The sequence below is a fragment of the Melanaphis sacchari genome, unplaced genomic scaffold (genome assembly GCF_002803265.2).
Source record: "Melanaphis sacchari strain LSU unplaced genomic scaffold, SCAv2.0 Contig21_pilon_pilon, whole genome shotgun sequence".
Lineage (NCBI taxonomy): Eukaryota > Metazoa > Arthropoda > Insecta > Hemiptera > Aphididae > Melanaphis > Melanaphis sacchari.
Window position 1 is genome coordinate 1,193,790 of NW_020271096.1, and position 15,210 is coordinate 1,208,999.

The 15,210-nt window shown below is 25.7% G+C and overlaps 2 protein-coding genes across 2 annotated transcripts; both read left to right on the top strand.

Moving 5' to 3' along the window:
* The first annotated feature begins 1,228 nt into the window (after positions 1-1,228).
* Positions 1,229-1,927, top strand: LOC112594075 (cuticle protein 19.8-like). The gene is made up of 2 exons (XM_025338694.1): positions 1,229-1,304; positions 1,433-1,927. The coding sequence occupies exons 1-2, from the start codon at positions 1,293-1,295 to the stop codon at positions 1,865-1,867; spliced, it is 447 nt and encodes a 148-aa protein (XP_025194479.1). The 5' UTR covers positions 1,229-1,292; the 3' UTR covers positions 1,868-1,927.
* A 2,303-nt stretch (positions 1,928-4,230) lies between these two features.
* On the top strand, positions 4,231-14,858 carry LOC112593997. The gene is made up of 4 exons (XM_025338586.1): positions 4,231-4,316; positions 4,890-5,285; positions 12,933-13,037; positions 14,143-14,858. The coding sequence occupies exons 1-4, from the start codon at positions 4,245-4,247 to the stop codon at positions 14,536-14,538; spliced, it is 969 nt and encodes a 322-aa protein (XP_025194371.1). The 5' UTR covers positions 4,231-4,244; the 3' UTR covers positions 14,539-14,858.
* Positions 14,859-15,210: the final 352 nt, after the last annotated feature.

A 15,210-nucleotide genomic window follows, 5' to 3' on the forward strand; every position in this document is an offset into this window, starting at 1 on the left:
GGAAATATATTAGTACACTTATAACTGCATAAAATATGAGTTATATCATGTGCATTATATGCATTCATCTCATTAAAAAATACAATGTTTTTGATTAAAAAGTCAAAATAAAAATGTTATATTGTTATGACATATTATAATTATTAAGATATTTATTTATTTTTCGCATCAATGCAATAAACCATCATTATATGTAACTTTCAATAGTATAATCGATCGATTATTATTCTATCTAAAGATTTTATGCAATTTTAGGACATAATCATTATTTTGTCAGTGTTTTTAATATTTGTTTTAATTTGTTTTTAGGATGAGAAGACAATATATTGTACTTTTTATACTAGTAAAAATATTGTTTATAGGTGTTTTCAGATTTTAAAATAATTTCTATATTTTTTTTTATATAAAATGATATAAATGTATATTATTTATTATCGTTGATAAACTGCAACTGACTAATTTAACATAAAATACTCGTATATTATTATGATTTTCTATATACAAAATATAATATATGTAAATAATTTAGTTTTTCTTAAAAAATAAATTGGAAAACTAATTTATTTTATAAATAATATCCATATTGAATAAATTTATTATTTAAATAATATACATTTAATACGATATTAATACCATCAGTTTTGACAAAATCTGATTAAGATCACGATTACGTTTATTATCTCACTAAAAAACAAACCATAATATTTATGTTGTATAAAATAAAATGTTACCATTTATATACATACCTAGTATTTACAAGTGTATAAGAACGAATATCAAAAACAAAATTATTATTACATTTTCAAAACGAATTCTAAACACCACATTATGAATATATATTACTAATCATATAAACCATCAAATTAATTTACATTTAATATTTTGGTTTAATTGTTCCGCTATAGGATTACACTTGTCTAGTTGTTCAGGATAGAACATGCATTCACTGTTAATTTACCATATGATGTACAAACGAGTGATAAGGTGTTTAATCCTTTTAAGCTATTATACCGATTACAGTTAGATATAATAATAATTAATAATGTATTTTTTTACCAGACGTTTCCTGTTTAGATAGCACAGCTCCATTACAGGTGTTAATTGTATACTTATAATAATTATGATAATTCACATACGAGTGAAATCTTCTTCGACTAGGAAGGGACTTGTATAGGTTAAACTATATAAATGACTAGTACGAACAGTTTGCAATAACATTCATTGCCAGTCGGTGTCCGATAAAAAATAAAAATAAAAATAGTGTGACTGACTTCAAGAAATCAAAACCTACGATGACTATTAAGGCGAGTAAAAGTCTACTTAAATTTTTAATTTACTTTTTTACAATTAAATGTATCTGTAAAAAAGAAAAATATTTGAATAATTAAAACCAGGTGAAAGTTACGAGTAAATTATTGTTTTTAAATTTCAGCTGTATATCATGATTGCTATGGCCGTGACTTGTTCAAGTATCACAGAATCGTTTCCGTCTTCAGTCGATTTAGCCGAACACGACGAACACCAACATTATTCACAAATGTCAAATTCGTATCACTTCGAGTATGCCGTACATGACCCCGTGACCGGTGATGAGAAAAACCACAACGAAGTTAGTGACGGACATGGCACTGTCAAGGGGACGTACAGTCTAGTCGAACCAGACGGTTCTACTCGTGTTGTTGAGTACACAGCTGATGACGTCCACGGCTTCAATGCCGTAGTTAAGAAAATTCAATTACAACACAAACCCTCATCTACAGAACACATACTTGACTTGGGAGAACATAAGGTGCCATATTTCCCAAAACCGACGAATGATTTAGAAGAAAAATACCATCATGAAATGATTTCATCATACTCGGAATAATTATTTCAATGAATATGATAACATGTCAAAATAATGTGCAGCAAGTCTGGTTTTTCAAAATTGCATAATTTGTTTTATGTAGTATTTATATATATATATATATTTTTTTTTTATAATAAAAATAAATATTTTTACTATTTTAACGAATACTATGTAATTTTCTTTTATGTTTAAAAAATATATTATTAATATATTACGTAAACCTCGTAGCACTCAAATAAGTGTAACGTAAGTTTGCATAACTTCATATCTAACTGTGAATGATGATCTTTAAAGATCTACGATGTGTACCTACCTACTTCAGAGTATTAAACAATTTAAACGTTACGCATGAAAATGAAATATTTTGTCAAGCATTTCATTTTGAAAGTCTTGATTAAAATAAGTAATTTATTTTCTTTACGATTACTTTTTCAAGCATCATTAACAATATGTATTTTAAATATTAACAAAAAAGCCTTTGGTTTAACAATAACAATTTGTTTTTTATTTAGAAACAATTTTCAACACTATGAAACAAATTTAAAAGTTTTATGTGGAAATACTGAGTCATTCACATTAGTATTTTTGACATTTAATATGATGTTTAAAAATGTTTAATAGAAGTATTAAACATTTTTTAAATTATTTTAAAAATAAAATGTAGTTAACTATTATTTCACATATAAATTGATTAATTTTGATACAATTTTTTCAAGTAATCATTGTTAAACAAAATTAGTAATTATTAATTTTTCAAGTACTTAATATTTTAGTTATCACCTAAATTTAAAAGTAGACAATAACATTGAGTATCGCCTTTTAAATTTAAGAACCACGTGTATAAAATATTGACTTAAAGGCTATAAAAAAAAAATGCAGTAACTATCTACCCTAAGGAATGTGTTAATATTTTTTTTTTTATTTATATGCGTGAACATAGGTACACAGTTTTTATTCATAAAAATATGTTTAATAGATTTCAATTTATAATAACTTACAGTTTATATTAGAAGCATTGATTTTAAAATGTTAAAAATTAAAAAAAATTAAATTAAATATTCGAAAATCAACAGAAGAAGTAATTACATTTAAAAATAAAGGTTGAGCAAATATATCAATAACTATTTAATTTTGAACAACGTAGGAATTGAAATTAATATTATTTCTAATGTCTGTGTTAACAACAAATTGAGTTTGATAATTAATTTATTTAAAAAAAAAAAATAACGATTTTATCAATATTATTATTTTATGGTGTAAAATAAAATTTAAATAGATATATAAACGATAAAATTAACAATTGTTTTTATTTCAATTACCAACCAATATTAATATTTTGATAAGTAAAAAATAAAATAACATTAATTAAAATTTTAACCGTGTTTGTATGTAATAATGTCATCATAACCTACACTATTACGAAGATACTTACATGTTTTTAATTTTTTTTATTTTAAATGAAAAAAATGCATACATTCATAATATAAAATTTGCTATTGAAATAACATTATTTATCTGTTTAATATTGTATACCTATAATCCAAATGTATCAGTAATTTAATCATTTTAAATGAAATGCATTTAAATAAATTATGTCTATTGATTTTCATTGATATAATTTCCAATTGATAGCAACTCGCATTTTGTATGATAATATATGATATCCTATACTACAAAAGTTCTTTAAAAATAATATTCTTTTTTTACAATATTTGATCTTAATTAAAATCCGGTTAAATGTTGTTTCAAAATCTATCTTATTATTATGAGTATGCTAATATGTTGTAATTGTATAGCATAATAATAGATACATTTAATCAATTGAAATATATTTAATAACTATAAGTTACATTGAAAACCTAACAAGTGAAACAATATGTTTGTTAATACGATTTTAAGAAAAAATTTAGTCCGAAAATTAGGGCATTCTGTAATATGAACTAAATTAGTAGGTAATTAAATGATATAAGAGCCAGAATCTATTACGATAATACATGTTATCGAATTACTTGCACGTCTTAGTTATCATGTAAAAATTATTTTGTTTAAGTCGTTAAAAATATAAATTAAAAAGATTCTCTAGTTTAATTAAATCCTCTAAATTTTTCGAGTGGCGAAATTTTTTTTTTTTTTAATTGCTTTATAAATAAAAATAAAACAATATATTTTTTTTCTTACTAAATTTACAAACTAGTGTTGTTTTTATATTACAGCAAAATGTTACACATAAGTATTTCATATTTTTTTTAATTAACTGACGTAACGAATTCAATCTTAGTCCATCTTAGTTGGTTTAATAAAGGTAAATACTAAATAGTACTATGGTAGGGATTTATCAAATGTATAAATACTTCAAACATATTAAAAATATTCAACAGTCTTATTTTCATGACTTATGAAAACACGTCTTATTACATTGTATACATCACGATCTACATTCACAAAAACTTTAAAAATGGCTGCTAAGGTAATATTTTATTAGTTAATAAAAACTATTTTAAATTATTTTAAATTCTAACTATTTTATAATTTTAGCTATTTTTTTTCAATCTATAAGCATCTTTTTATAAACAACTTTGATTTATTTCCTGAATCAATTAAAAATAAACTTACTGTACTCGAAGTATTATAGATTATAACTGGGAAAATGATCATTTTAAACATCAAATGTAAATTTTCCAATACCAAAAAAAAAATCAAAATATTTTAGTTAAGTTTCAAAATTATTAGTCAATGTTCAGTTTTGTTTATATAATACATTAATACAATAACTTAATCTGAAAATTGTGCACACGTCATGATTTGATCATTCGGTAATATAAATTAATTATTTAACAAAATCCGAAACGGTGGTCTCATTAAAAAAAAAAAATGTAGATACCAGGCTTAAGTTGTATAACTGACCCATTTCTAGTTTTATCCGAAAAAAAATTGTACGATAATCGGGTCCCTCCTACCAAATAAAAGTTTACTGTGCAATACATAAGTCGTCTGAAATGAGTCCGATTCCAAATCTAAAAACTTTTTCGTAACATTGCAGTTGATCGTGTTCGTCGCCTTGTTCGGGCACCTGGCCATAGCCTTTCCACCTGCGATCCTCGAGCACAGCGGTTACGAGCACCACGACGACGACCACTACGCACACGCACCCACTCCGTATCACTTCGAATACGCCGTGAAAGACCCGCACACCCACGACGTCAAGAGTCATCACGAGTCCAACGACGGTCACGGCAACGTCAAAGGCTCGTACAGTCTTCTGGAAGCCGACGGTTCTACCAGGGTGGTCGAGTACACCGCCGACGCCAAACACGGTTTCAACGCCGAGGTGAAGAAAATCGAAGCGCCGGCTCACTACCATCACAAAGCGCCGTACACCACCAGCCACGAGTCCATCTATCACCCATACAAACCGTCGTCGCACTTTCACTCGTACTAAAAAATAGGATGAGACGGCCGATAAATGATTCCGACGAAAGTTACTTCTTTTTCTTTCCTCTTTTAAGTGTGTAGGTACGTGATTTGGTCAAATTAAATCACTAAGTTATATATTATTGTTGTCTCGAGATGAATAAAAATAAAGTTTATGTTTAATTCATTGAAACATAATAATTGTTGTATATTTAATTTTTTTTCTGTATTTTATTAATTAATCCTTTACAATATGGATGAGTGAGCAATTTATTTTTACAAGCTAATAGTAATACTTACCACGGGTAGTACCGCGGGTGAAATTAAATACCAAAAGATCGTTAGAATTTGCACTCGTCCGAAAACATAATAGGTGAACTTATACCTTGACCGAAAACTGTCATTTAGCGATGGATAAAATTATATGAATGATTAATGGATAATTTTTTTGCTTACACAGACTAATCCTCTTTCTTTAATATGAACTTCTATTTTATGATTTTGTTTGAAAACTTTGCTTCTACATATTGTTTTATGGATATAATTATTGAGATATTTTTTTATATAAATAACATTTCATGAGTTTGACACTATTTGTGAATTATGTTTGATTTATAGATGTGTATTTTAATGTATTGAAAATATTATAATTTTTAGTTAATCATCTTACTAGAAATATTTCTGATAGCCAGAAATAACTGTCTACTAATATCATTAATAAATATGAACCATGTAAACATTCATCAAGTCCATCTCGTTTTCTCTTATACTTATTACGATATTATGATATTTTGTAATTTACTATAGTTTACTATAACATTATATACAATGTCATTGTTTAACTGTATAATATTATTGATACGTACTAAATTAAATGTCGCAGTGGAGTTCATTACATCATATTTTAATGATATTTTAACCTGAACAAAGGTGTGATATTTTGAATAGCAATTAACGTTTTCGCCCAATCAATGGTTGGTTATAGTATATATTTATTTATAAGAATTTAGCTTGGTTATTCAAAAAATCAGTGCTTGATTTTTGAGGGTGGTGGGGGGGACGGAGTCTCCCTTCTTTTTTAATTTTTTTTTAGCGTACCCCTTCTATTTGCCCCCACGGTAATGTTACGGTTAAATTTGTGTGGAACGCTTGTTTATCAAACATCCGATGAGTCCCCCTTCTATTTTTTTTCAAAATCAAGCACTGCAAAAAATATAAAATCTTTCTGCTTGTCCTGTGATAACATATTTTCTAACCGAAATATTAAAGGTTAGTATTAGTATTTTGTTAGCAGTGGTTGAAAAATAACTGGATATTAATTTCATGATATGTCATTGTTTACCATTCAATCAATAGAAACTATAGTCCTGATAAGAAAGTCCATATCTGATATTAATATCTTATAGATAAGTCTATGTTTATGAAAGAAATAACCATTTTTATGAAACTCTGTTGGGTTTGTGCTTAAAGTATTAGGTATATATATATTATTTTCATCGTTATTGAAGATGTTGCCATTATTATTAATTTATATAGTTTTCTCTTGTATTCTTGTGCATGCCGCTCGTCAATTATGAACTATAAAAACTAGTGTGCGTTTTAAATATAATATGACCGATTACTGGAAGGATAAAAACTCGTTTATTGAATACGAACTTTGCTCCTTAATACCCCTTTTGTTGGTTTTTATGTTATATTACCACAAAACAATTTATTATTTATTAAAATACGTTACAAACATCTATGTTCTATATCTTCTTACTATACTATCATATAACTATAAAACATTCGGTTTTAAAAATTACTCTTTTTTAAGCAATGGACGTTAGTTTTACAATGAATTATACAAGAACATTATTCAAGGCACCAAATGTATTATCGTATCTGGGTCTAGTATATCAGTATAATATGCAATAAACAATCACATTTACGATGTAGGTATGGTTATACATACTTAACGCGTTGTACATAAAATATTATATATCTTAATAAGTAATAACGCATTAGCATGTTACGTGATAGTTTAAATTTATTTACTCGTGTCGTAACTAATATTCCGTTAAATAAAATTATGGTAATGAAAATGTTGTTTGAATAATTTTAAGTAGCTCATTATTGGTTTTACTATGGTGGTATGGTAATTTTTTAGGAAATAATTCCTATAAAATTATAAATAAATTAACACATAATGTCTTTCTTCAATTTAGTTATAAATTGGGTAGTTTTAATTATTTTAAACCATTCAGAACTAAATAATGAATTTCAACCAAGTATTCATGGATTAATGCATTTTAAAATGCTGAATAGAGGTTTCTTGTCAAGTCTTTAATAAATTTCAAAGTTTATCAGCGGTTAGTCGGATTTTCCATTCAATGTTTCACTCCACTATCCACCATCATATGATGTATAAACCTTTAAGAAGCTATTTTCAATATTAACCCTTCTTTTACCTTTTAAATTATGGTTTTGTATCGTGTTAGTATAATATTATCTTAATATTGATAAATCTTATGTTATAGGTTTTATTACTTTAAATTTATACATACAATTATTGTATACATAATGTATTATGCCTATCAACTCATAATAAATAAATTATCTAATTAAAAAGCTTCGTTCAGTAGTTAAAAATAATAACATGATTTTGTATTGGGTACCTATCTATTTCAAAACAATGTTTGATTCCGGTTATTTATTTTTAACCAAAAAATAATTTTACTTCATTGGTTTGTCCCGAAGTGAACGAAACTTGATAGGTGCTCGATGTCCAGTCTATATAGTGTATAAATATTTATTTCTTTATTTTAAATTCTATGTATTAAAAGTTTTTTTTTTTTTTATTGAAAACATGTGCTTTTGTATACCCATTATTCTATTATAATATTCTTTTTTAAGGTCGTTGTATCAAATAACAGTTCTTAATAAATATTATGCTATTTTTTAATTAAACATTTATAAACAAAACGAGTATCTAATATCCATTACACGAATATTTAATATATTTTTGGTCCCGTTATTATTTATTTATTTATAAGTAAATTATTTACTTGAATAATTAATAATTATATAAAAAAAAATGATGATAATAAAATACATTTAATTATATTATATTAATTTAAACTATTTATGTTTATAAATTAGTATCATATTTTTGATTTATGTTCATACACAAACACTAGCAAAATATACTAGAACAAAGTAAAAATATATTTTAAAGAATTAAATAATTTATAAAAATATAATATAGGTAGTACCAATAAAATTATTAAATTCATTTGATTTTTTTTTACGTCATTTTAACGTTTTATATAATAATATTATGACAATAAAGAGAAAAAAAGAATAAAAAATACTTATATACTTAAATATACCAAGTCAACTTACATTTTCCAACTAAAGAATTAGAAGTATGGTATCATAATAAAAATAAGCATTAAAATGGCTTAAAATAGTAAATTAAAAATACATTTAAAAAATTTGAAATGATAACTTATCAAAAATAGTTGTTTTGTCGATAATATTTAAAAAAAGTTAAATGCAATCTAATTAGTCTAATTAGGTTGTTTTCCATTGTTAATGATAATATTGACGCTGAAATATAAAAAATTTACTTCAACAAAAAGTAAAGTTCTTATGCAATTGTGCCTTCTTTATTCTCAATTAAAAACTTATTTTAATAATAACTTTTCTTTTTTTTTTTTTTTATTTCATAAGTGTAAATTTTTATCAGTTTCCTTGATTTAATATTCTGCATTGCTCATTAACTGGTTAAAATATAATTGAAAAATGTTATGAATATTTCTACTATAATTAGTAAAGTGCAATTCGAATAGGTAGTCGTATATGAAAATGTAATGTATATTAATAACGCCAAAATATTGATTACTATTTTAATAAACATATTGTGATTTATACTCTTTAAATGCAAATTATTACTTTTTGACAGAAAATTTGTCAATGTCTCGAAGAATATTAATAAATTCATTAAAAAATCTCAACTTCACTGATTCTATTTCTACATATTATTAAACACCGCTATTGTATTTACAGTAATAACAACTAATATAACATCTCAATGATTATCCTTTAAAAAACAATATAAAATTAATTTTAAAACTACCCATTTAATAATAATTATTGTAATCAGACATACCCTAAAAATGAACAGTTTTTATTTGAATACTTATATTGACAATACACAATGACTTACCTGAAATTCAAAGGTTATCTTCTTTTTTTTGTTACTGAAGATTTAATGAAAGAATGCATAAAGATCTAAAACAGAAATAAAAAAAAATATTTTTAAATTATTTTTATAAATATGTGTTATTTTTTACTATTCTCTATTATAAATAAATAATAATAAGTTATTGTAAACCAAGAATTTAAAACAATCAATAAAAATGTTCATTTTATTGATTTTTGCAATATATTAATAAATATAACTATGAATAGTACATACACATTTTAAGAACATGCTACAAATATTTTAGATTCTAAGCGCAATGATGGATTTATGGATTTCACAATAATTTGTGTCCAATGTCTATATTACCTTTTAGAAAAATAAAAGTAAGTTAGTTTTCAACTTTAGGGAGTCAACGTCAAAAAAGTGCCTTGTACTTTTCAAAACAAACAAAATAGTTATGAAAAACTGAAATATTTATGCAAAACCCAGTTTTGCTAAGGTTGATATTATTTATTTTTTTTTTTTGATGTAACACAAAACGAATATCACTATTTTTACGAATATGAATAAATGAATACCTTAAATGTTCATCAAATGTTTTTGTTAGAATTTTCTATTTTGATTTTTTTTTTACCTAAATATAAACATTTAACACTTTAATTTTTTTTTTTTTTTGATTATTTTTTCTAGTTTCTATAAATGTTAATAAAAATATTTCAATTAGTCAAAAACCTTGAAAATTTTATTACAATCTTCCTCATAAATTATTACCATAGCTATATAAAAATATTTAGGATACATATAACTGATTTTATTATAAGTATTCGAAGTTTATTAAAATAACGAAAATTTGCAAACACAATTTTAATTAAGAATTCATTGAAATTATGTATAGCTATAAGAGTTAAAAATTGAACACAAAGTCTTGACAATTTAAAAAAAAAAATATGAGCACGTATTTCTTTTAAAGACATTTGAAGTTGAAACGAAATCAGTTATTTAAATAAAGAACAAGGATTGTAGTTATTTTATTCTTATTTAAAAATATTATTCGAAGGGCAATTGAAACTTTTTAAAGTATATTATTATATTTTAAAAACATAATAATGTTTTCAGCAAAAACTAATTCTACCTACCAAATTAATGCCGTAAAATAAATTACTTTAATAATAATATAAATTTATTATAAAATATAAATCGTAATATAAATTAACCATGTAATAATTTTTCGTATTAAATAGTTTTTGATTAAATTCAAATTGAATATAATATATATTGTAGTTAGTAGTTACTTACACCTCAATTACGAAGTGAATTCAATACATTTAGTAGAGCAGAGTGATTACCAACTTTTTGCTTGTTTAAAGAAAAGCTTTAGGTACTTGTAGTGTTTATCATTATGTGCAATAAGTAAATGGAAAGTAATAAAATAGCCAGTGAATGATGAAATCACCATAATTATTGATTTGCGAAGACACTCAATGGTTGTATTGCACATACAATAAACTTTTTAAATATAAATTGAAAACCAGTTGCTTTTACTAGAAGAAATTTGAATTGGTTTCAATAAAAAAAAAAACCTTTATCTGCAAAAATATAGGTTTAAATTTATTGACTTATCGCGTTTTTTAAATAGATTTAAATAAATAGATAATAAAAAAGTATATTATTAATTTTATATGAAAGTATAAAATACAATTAATATTTTATAACAAAATAACTTATGTATCACAGTGGCAATAAATTGATTAAAAATATAAACTGTAAAAAATAAGGTTAAGATATAATTCTTTAAAATTAAATTTTATAATTACGAGCGTAAACATTTGTCAATTTTAAAATCAATTGTAATTCCATACCAAATGATTAATTAAATATATTTTATGCATTAATTTAATATTATATGAATACCATATGAACAATTGGTATAAACAAATGCAATTTATAACTACATTTCTAAGAACTTTTGTTCGATGTTTACATAAGATATAATACATAACAATATAATTACCTAATAAAAAACTAATCACTTAAAAAATAACACATAAAATTAATAATAAAATATTTTATTTTCATTTGGTAACAATGTTTATAAAATCACTATTTCATTTACGGTTATGGCATCTAGATTAGAGTTGGGATTTTATTTTTTGAGTAAATCACAAGAAAATTAATTTTAGTAGTTGTATAGCTTAAAATAATATTTGACAAAATAGCATAAATGATATGGCAAAAAATGAAGTTTTATATCAAAATTCAACTTAAGTACCTAGATAATGTAATAATGTAAATGTAGTTAAAATTTCAATAAAACATGTATTGGACACTCAGACTAATTAAACGGTACCTGAAAATATGTAAAAATAATAAGAATAAAATTATAAAATTGACAAATTATTCTCGCTGGCTTGTTAGTAATAAAACCTTACACTCCGACCTGAAAATTAAATATGTAAACCAAGTTACAACAACTGCCTACCTTAAACTACACGAAAAATTCAACACACATACTAACCCCAACATAAGACACCTTGCTTCACTCCACATCCCCAAGAATCCCTCACATAGACTTAAACGAAAATGAATCAGAGACCTTCTCCATTAAAAACTATATTCTCCTAAAAAAAAAAATTCCCATCAGTAGGTAGCTCCATTAGGATCCCTCCTACACCATTCCTATATCATGCTATGTAAACCACCTATATTATTAATATTTGTTATGCAACATTTTGTATAGCCGTATATTTCTTACAAAAAAAAAAAAAAAAATTGACAAATTGTTTTTTTTTGGTATATATTAATCATTAATAATTAATGCAATTGCTTAAAATTATTTTATACGTCGAGAGAGACAGTAAATCAAAATTTTACTCAACTAGTTTCTTATATTTTATGATTAAATTAAAACATATAATATTTGTATTGTGTCAAGGCATTATGAATAATTATATTAAGTAGGTAAATGTTTATTGATATTTCTCACAATTTTGAAGACATTTTGAAACACACACACACATTATTATGTTAGAGTTAATAATAAACTGAATAAATAATAAATAAGTGCACAACATAAAAAAATTAAAACTATATTCTATACTATTAAAATCATATCGAGTTACATACATACTATTTTATATTTTCACACAAACAATGAAATTGTTATATATAATTAATATTGGATAATAATCATATGTATTATAATGTATTTATGTATAATATATATATATATATATATTATAATATGAATATACTATAGCATTAAGAAATATTTTTTATTTTGTACTTTTTAATTAACGCGACTGCGCTTGTGACGTAATAAATCAAATTACCGTGAACTAATGTATTTTAAAAGTAATATTGTTCATTTTCGTAAGATTATATTTAATTCTTCCACGATCTAGTTACTCTTGTATAACATGACCAAGTAAACAATTGGCTGGTAGGGATTTAAGAAAATCTAAATTAATCCTATATAAATACTGAAACACCAAAGTCACAATCGTCAGTTTACTTGGAAACACAAGTCTCCTGCAGTGTTCATTCAAAACCGAGTCTTTATCCAAAACAAACGAAAAAATGGCAACTAAGGTAAGAATCACCATAAACGTTTCTAAGTGTATATTTTATTTTCATACTTACAGCAGATAAACACAGAGTTTGGATAATATCGTAATATATACAACGTTTTTATGCATAAACTTTTAGTCGTTTAGTATTTTTTTCAAACAAAATAATACCCATGTTATAACTACTACGTTTTTACGATTACAATAGCAACGATTCACATTCACATTTTATCTTAGCTGTTCATATTCGAATTTATTCATTCAATGTATTCTCATTATAGATTTTTTTTTCAACCCAAACAGACTACTTGAATGGAAATTATTTAAATATTATATTTTTATCTGCAGACTGCAATGCGGCCAAATGTCGCGGTTAGTTTACGGTTCCCAGTTTTGGACCGAAAACTTTTATATGATTAAAGTTTACATAGACTACATTAAAACCCAATTTAAATTGTAAGATAACATTTTTGATATTGTATTGGCTCATGAAGGTGGCTATTGATAATTTTAATGAACATAAATTGATTGAAACTTGTAAATTTCAAATGCTTAATACTACTAACATCAACTGAATTGTTTTTTTTTTTTCCCCAAAACTTCTTACTTATAGATTATATGATATACATACGTCATACTTACATACGACATCCCTATACCTTTTATACACGTTATACTATAATTAAAAAGTCTACTGTTTACAATAACTATTATATTCAGTTACAAGTACGTAGCTTATAATAAACAAAAACATTTTATTGATCCGGCATCTGTTAAATTTTTAATTCGATTAATTTCAAGAATATTCCTTTGTTTTATTGTTATCGCAATAACTACAAAACATACTATTGGTCGTGTTCTGTTTCAAAGTTGAAATTCTGCGTTATCAGTGGCCATAATTATCATAACCTCAATCACACTAATTACTTCAGTGACTGGTATGCTGTACTTAAATCACACTCGAATACAATGAGCGTTCTATGCACGTATTACTATCTAAGGATATGTACCACTGCTCTCCCACACCAATCGCGTATTATTCTGAAGAAATACAACCCAACTATACCTCTAACCTAACGCGAAATGCGTCCAGTCCAAAATCAAAATAGACTTATGAAATATTGCAGTTGATCGTGTTCATCGCCTTGTTCGGGCATCTGGCCATAGCCTTTCCACCTGCGATCCTCGAGCACAGCGGTTACGAGCACCACGACGACGACCACTACGCACACGCACCCACTCCGTATCACTTCGAATACGCCGTGAAAGACCCGCACACCCATGATGTCAAGAGTCATCACGAGTCCAACGACGGTCACGGCAACGTCAAAGGCGCGTACAGCCTTCTGGAAGCCGACGGTTCTACCAGGGTGGTCGAGTACACCGCCGACGCCAAACACGGTTTCAACGCCGAGGTGAAGAAAATCGAAGCGCCGGCTCACTACCATTACGAAGCGCCGTACACCACCAACCACGAGCCCATCCATCATCCATACAAATCGTCCTCGCCATACCATTACTGATGATGCGACTGCCCAGGCACCGACTGCTGCCCACCATCATCTGGCAATCGTGTCGACATCGTTTCATGTATAATATACTTTCATAACGACATTTCTGTAAAATATACTTTTAATAAACCGTTGTTCAGCACTCTATAATAATGTTGTATCGTATTATGATATCGTCGACAAATGCATTAAATCCATACTATCGTGTTTTCCGTTATATGTCATTGTGCGGATTACATTTTATATTATTTTATTTTACTTTGAATAAATCCTCAGTGTTTTGGACAGTGATTGATGCCTGTACAGATCCACTGGTCTTAAAATATCATTCATTTATGTTTTGTTTATACATTATAGTATACAGATCAATTCGTTCTTTAAAAAATGCATGTCAAATGCCGGCCTTCAATATTCGACTAGCGCGTACGCGTAATATAATATTTTCTGACAAACTTGTTTATTGGTGTCCAATGTTCTGACTTTAAGGTTTAATGATATTAGAATATTGTTTCATATTCGGGCAGTCAACGCAAATAAAATAACTAAACTATTTTATAATAATGCTGATCATAAATTAAAATATTGCACATATTTCAGTATAAATATATTAAGTACATAATAAAATTTATTATATCTTACGCGAGTTCAATAACTAGTAGATATATTGAAAAAATCATTGAATTA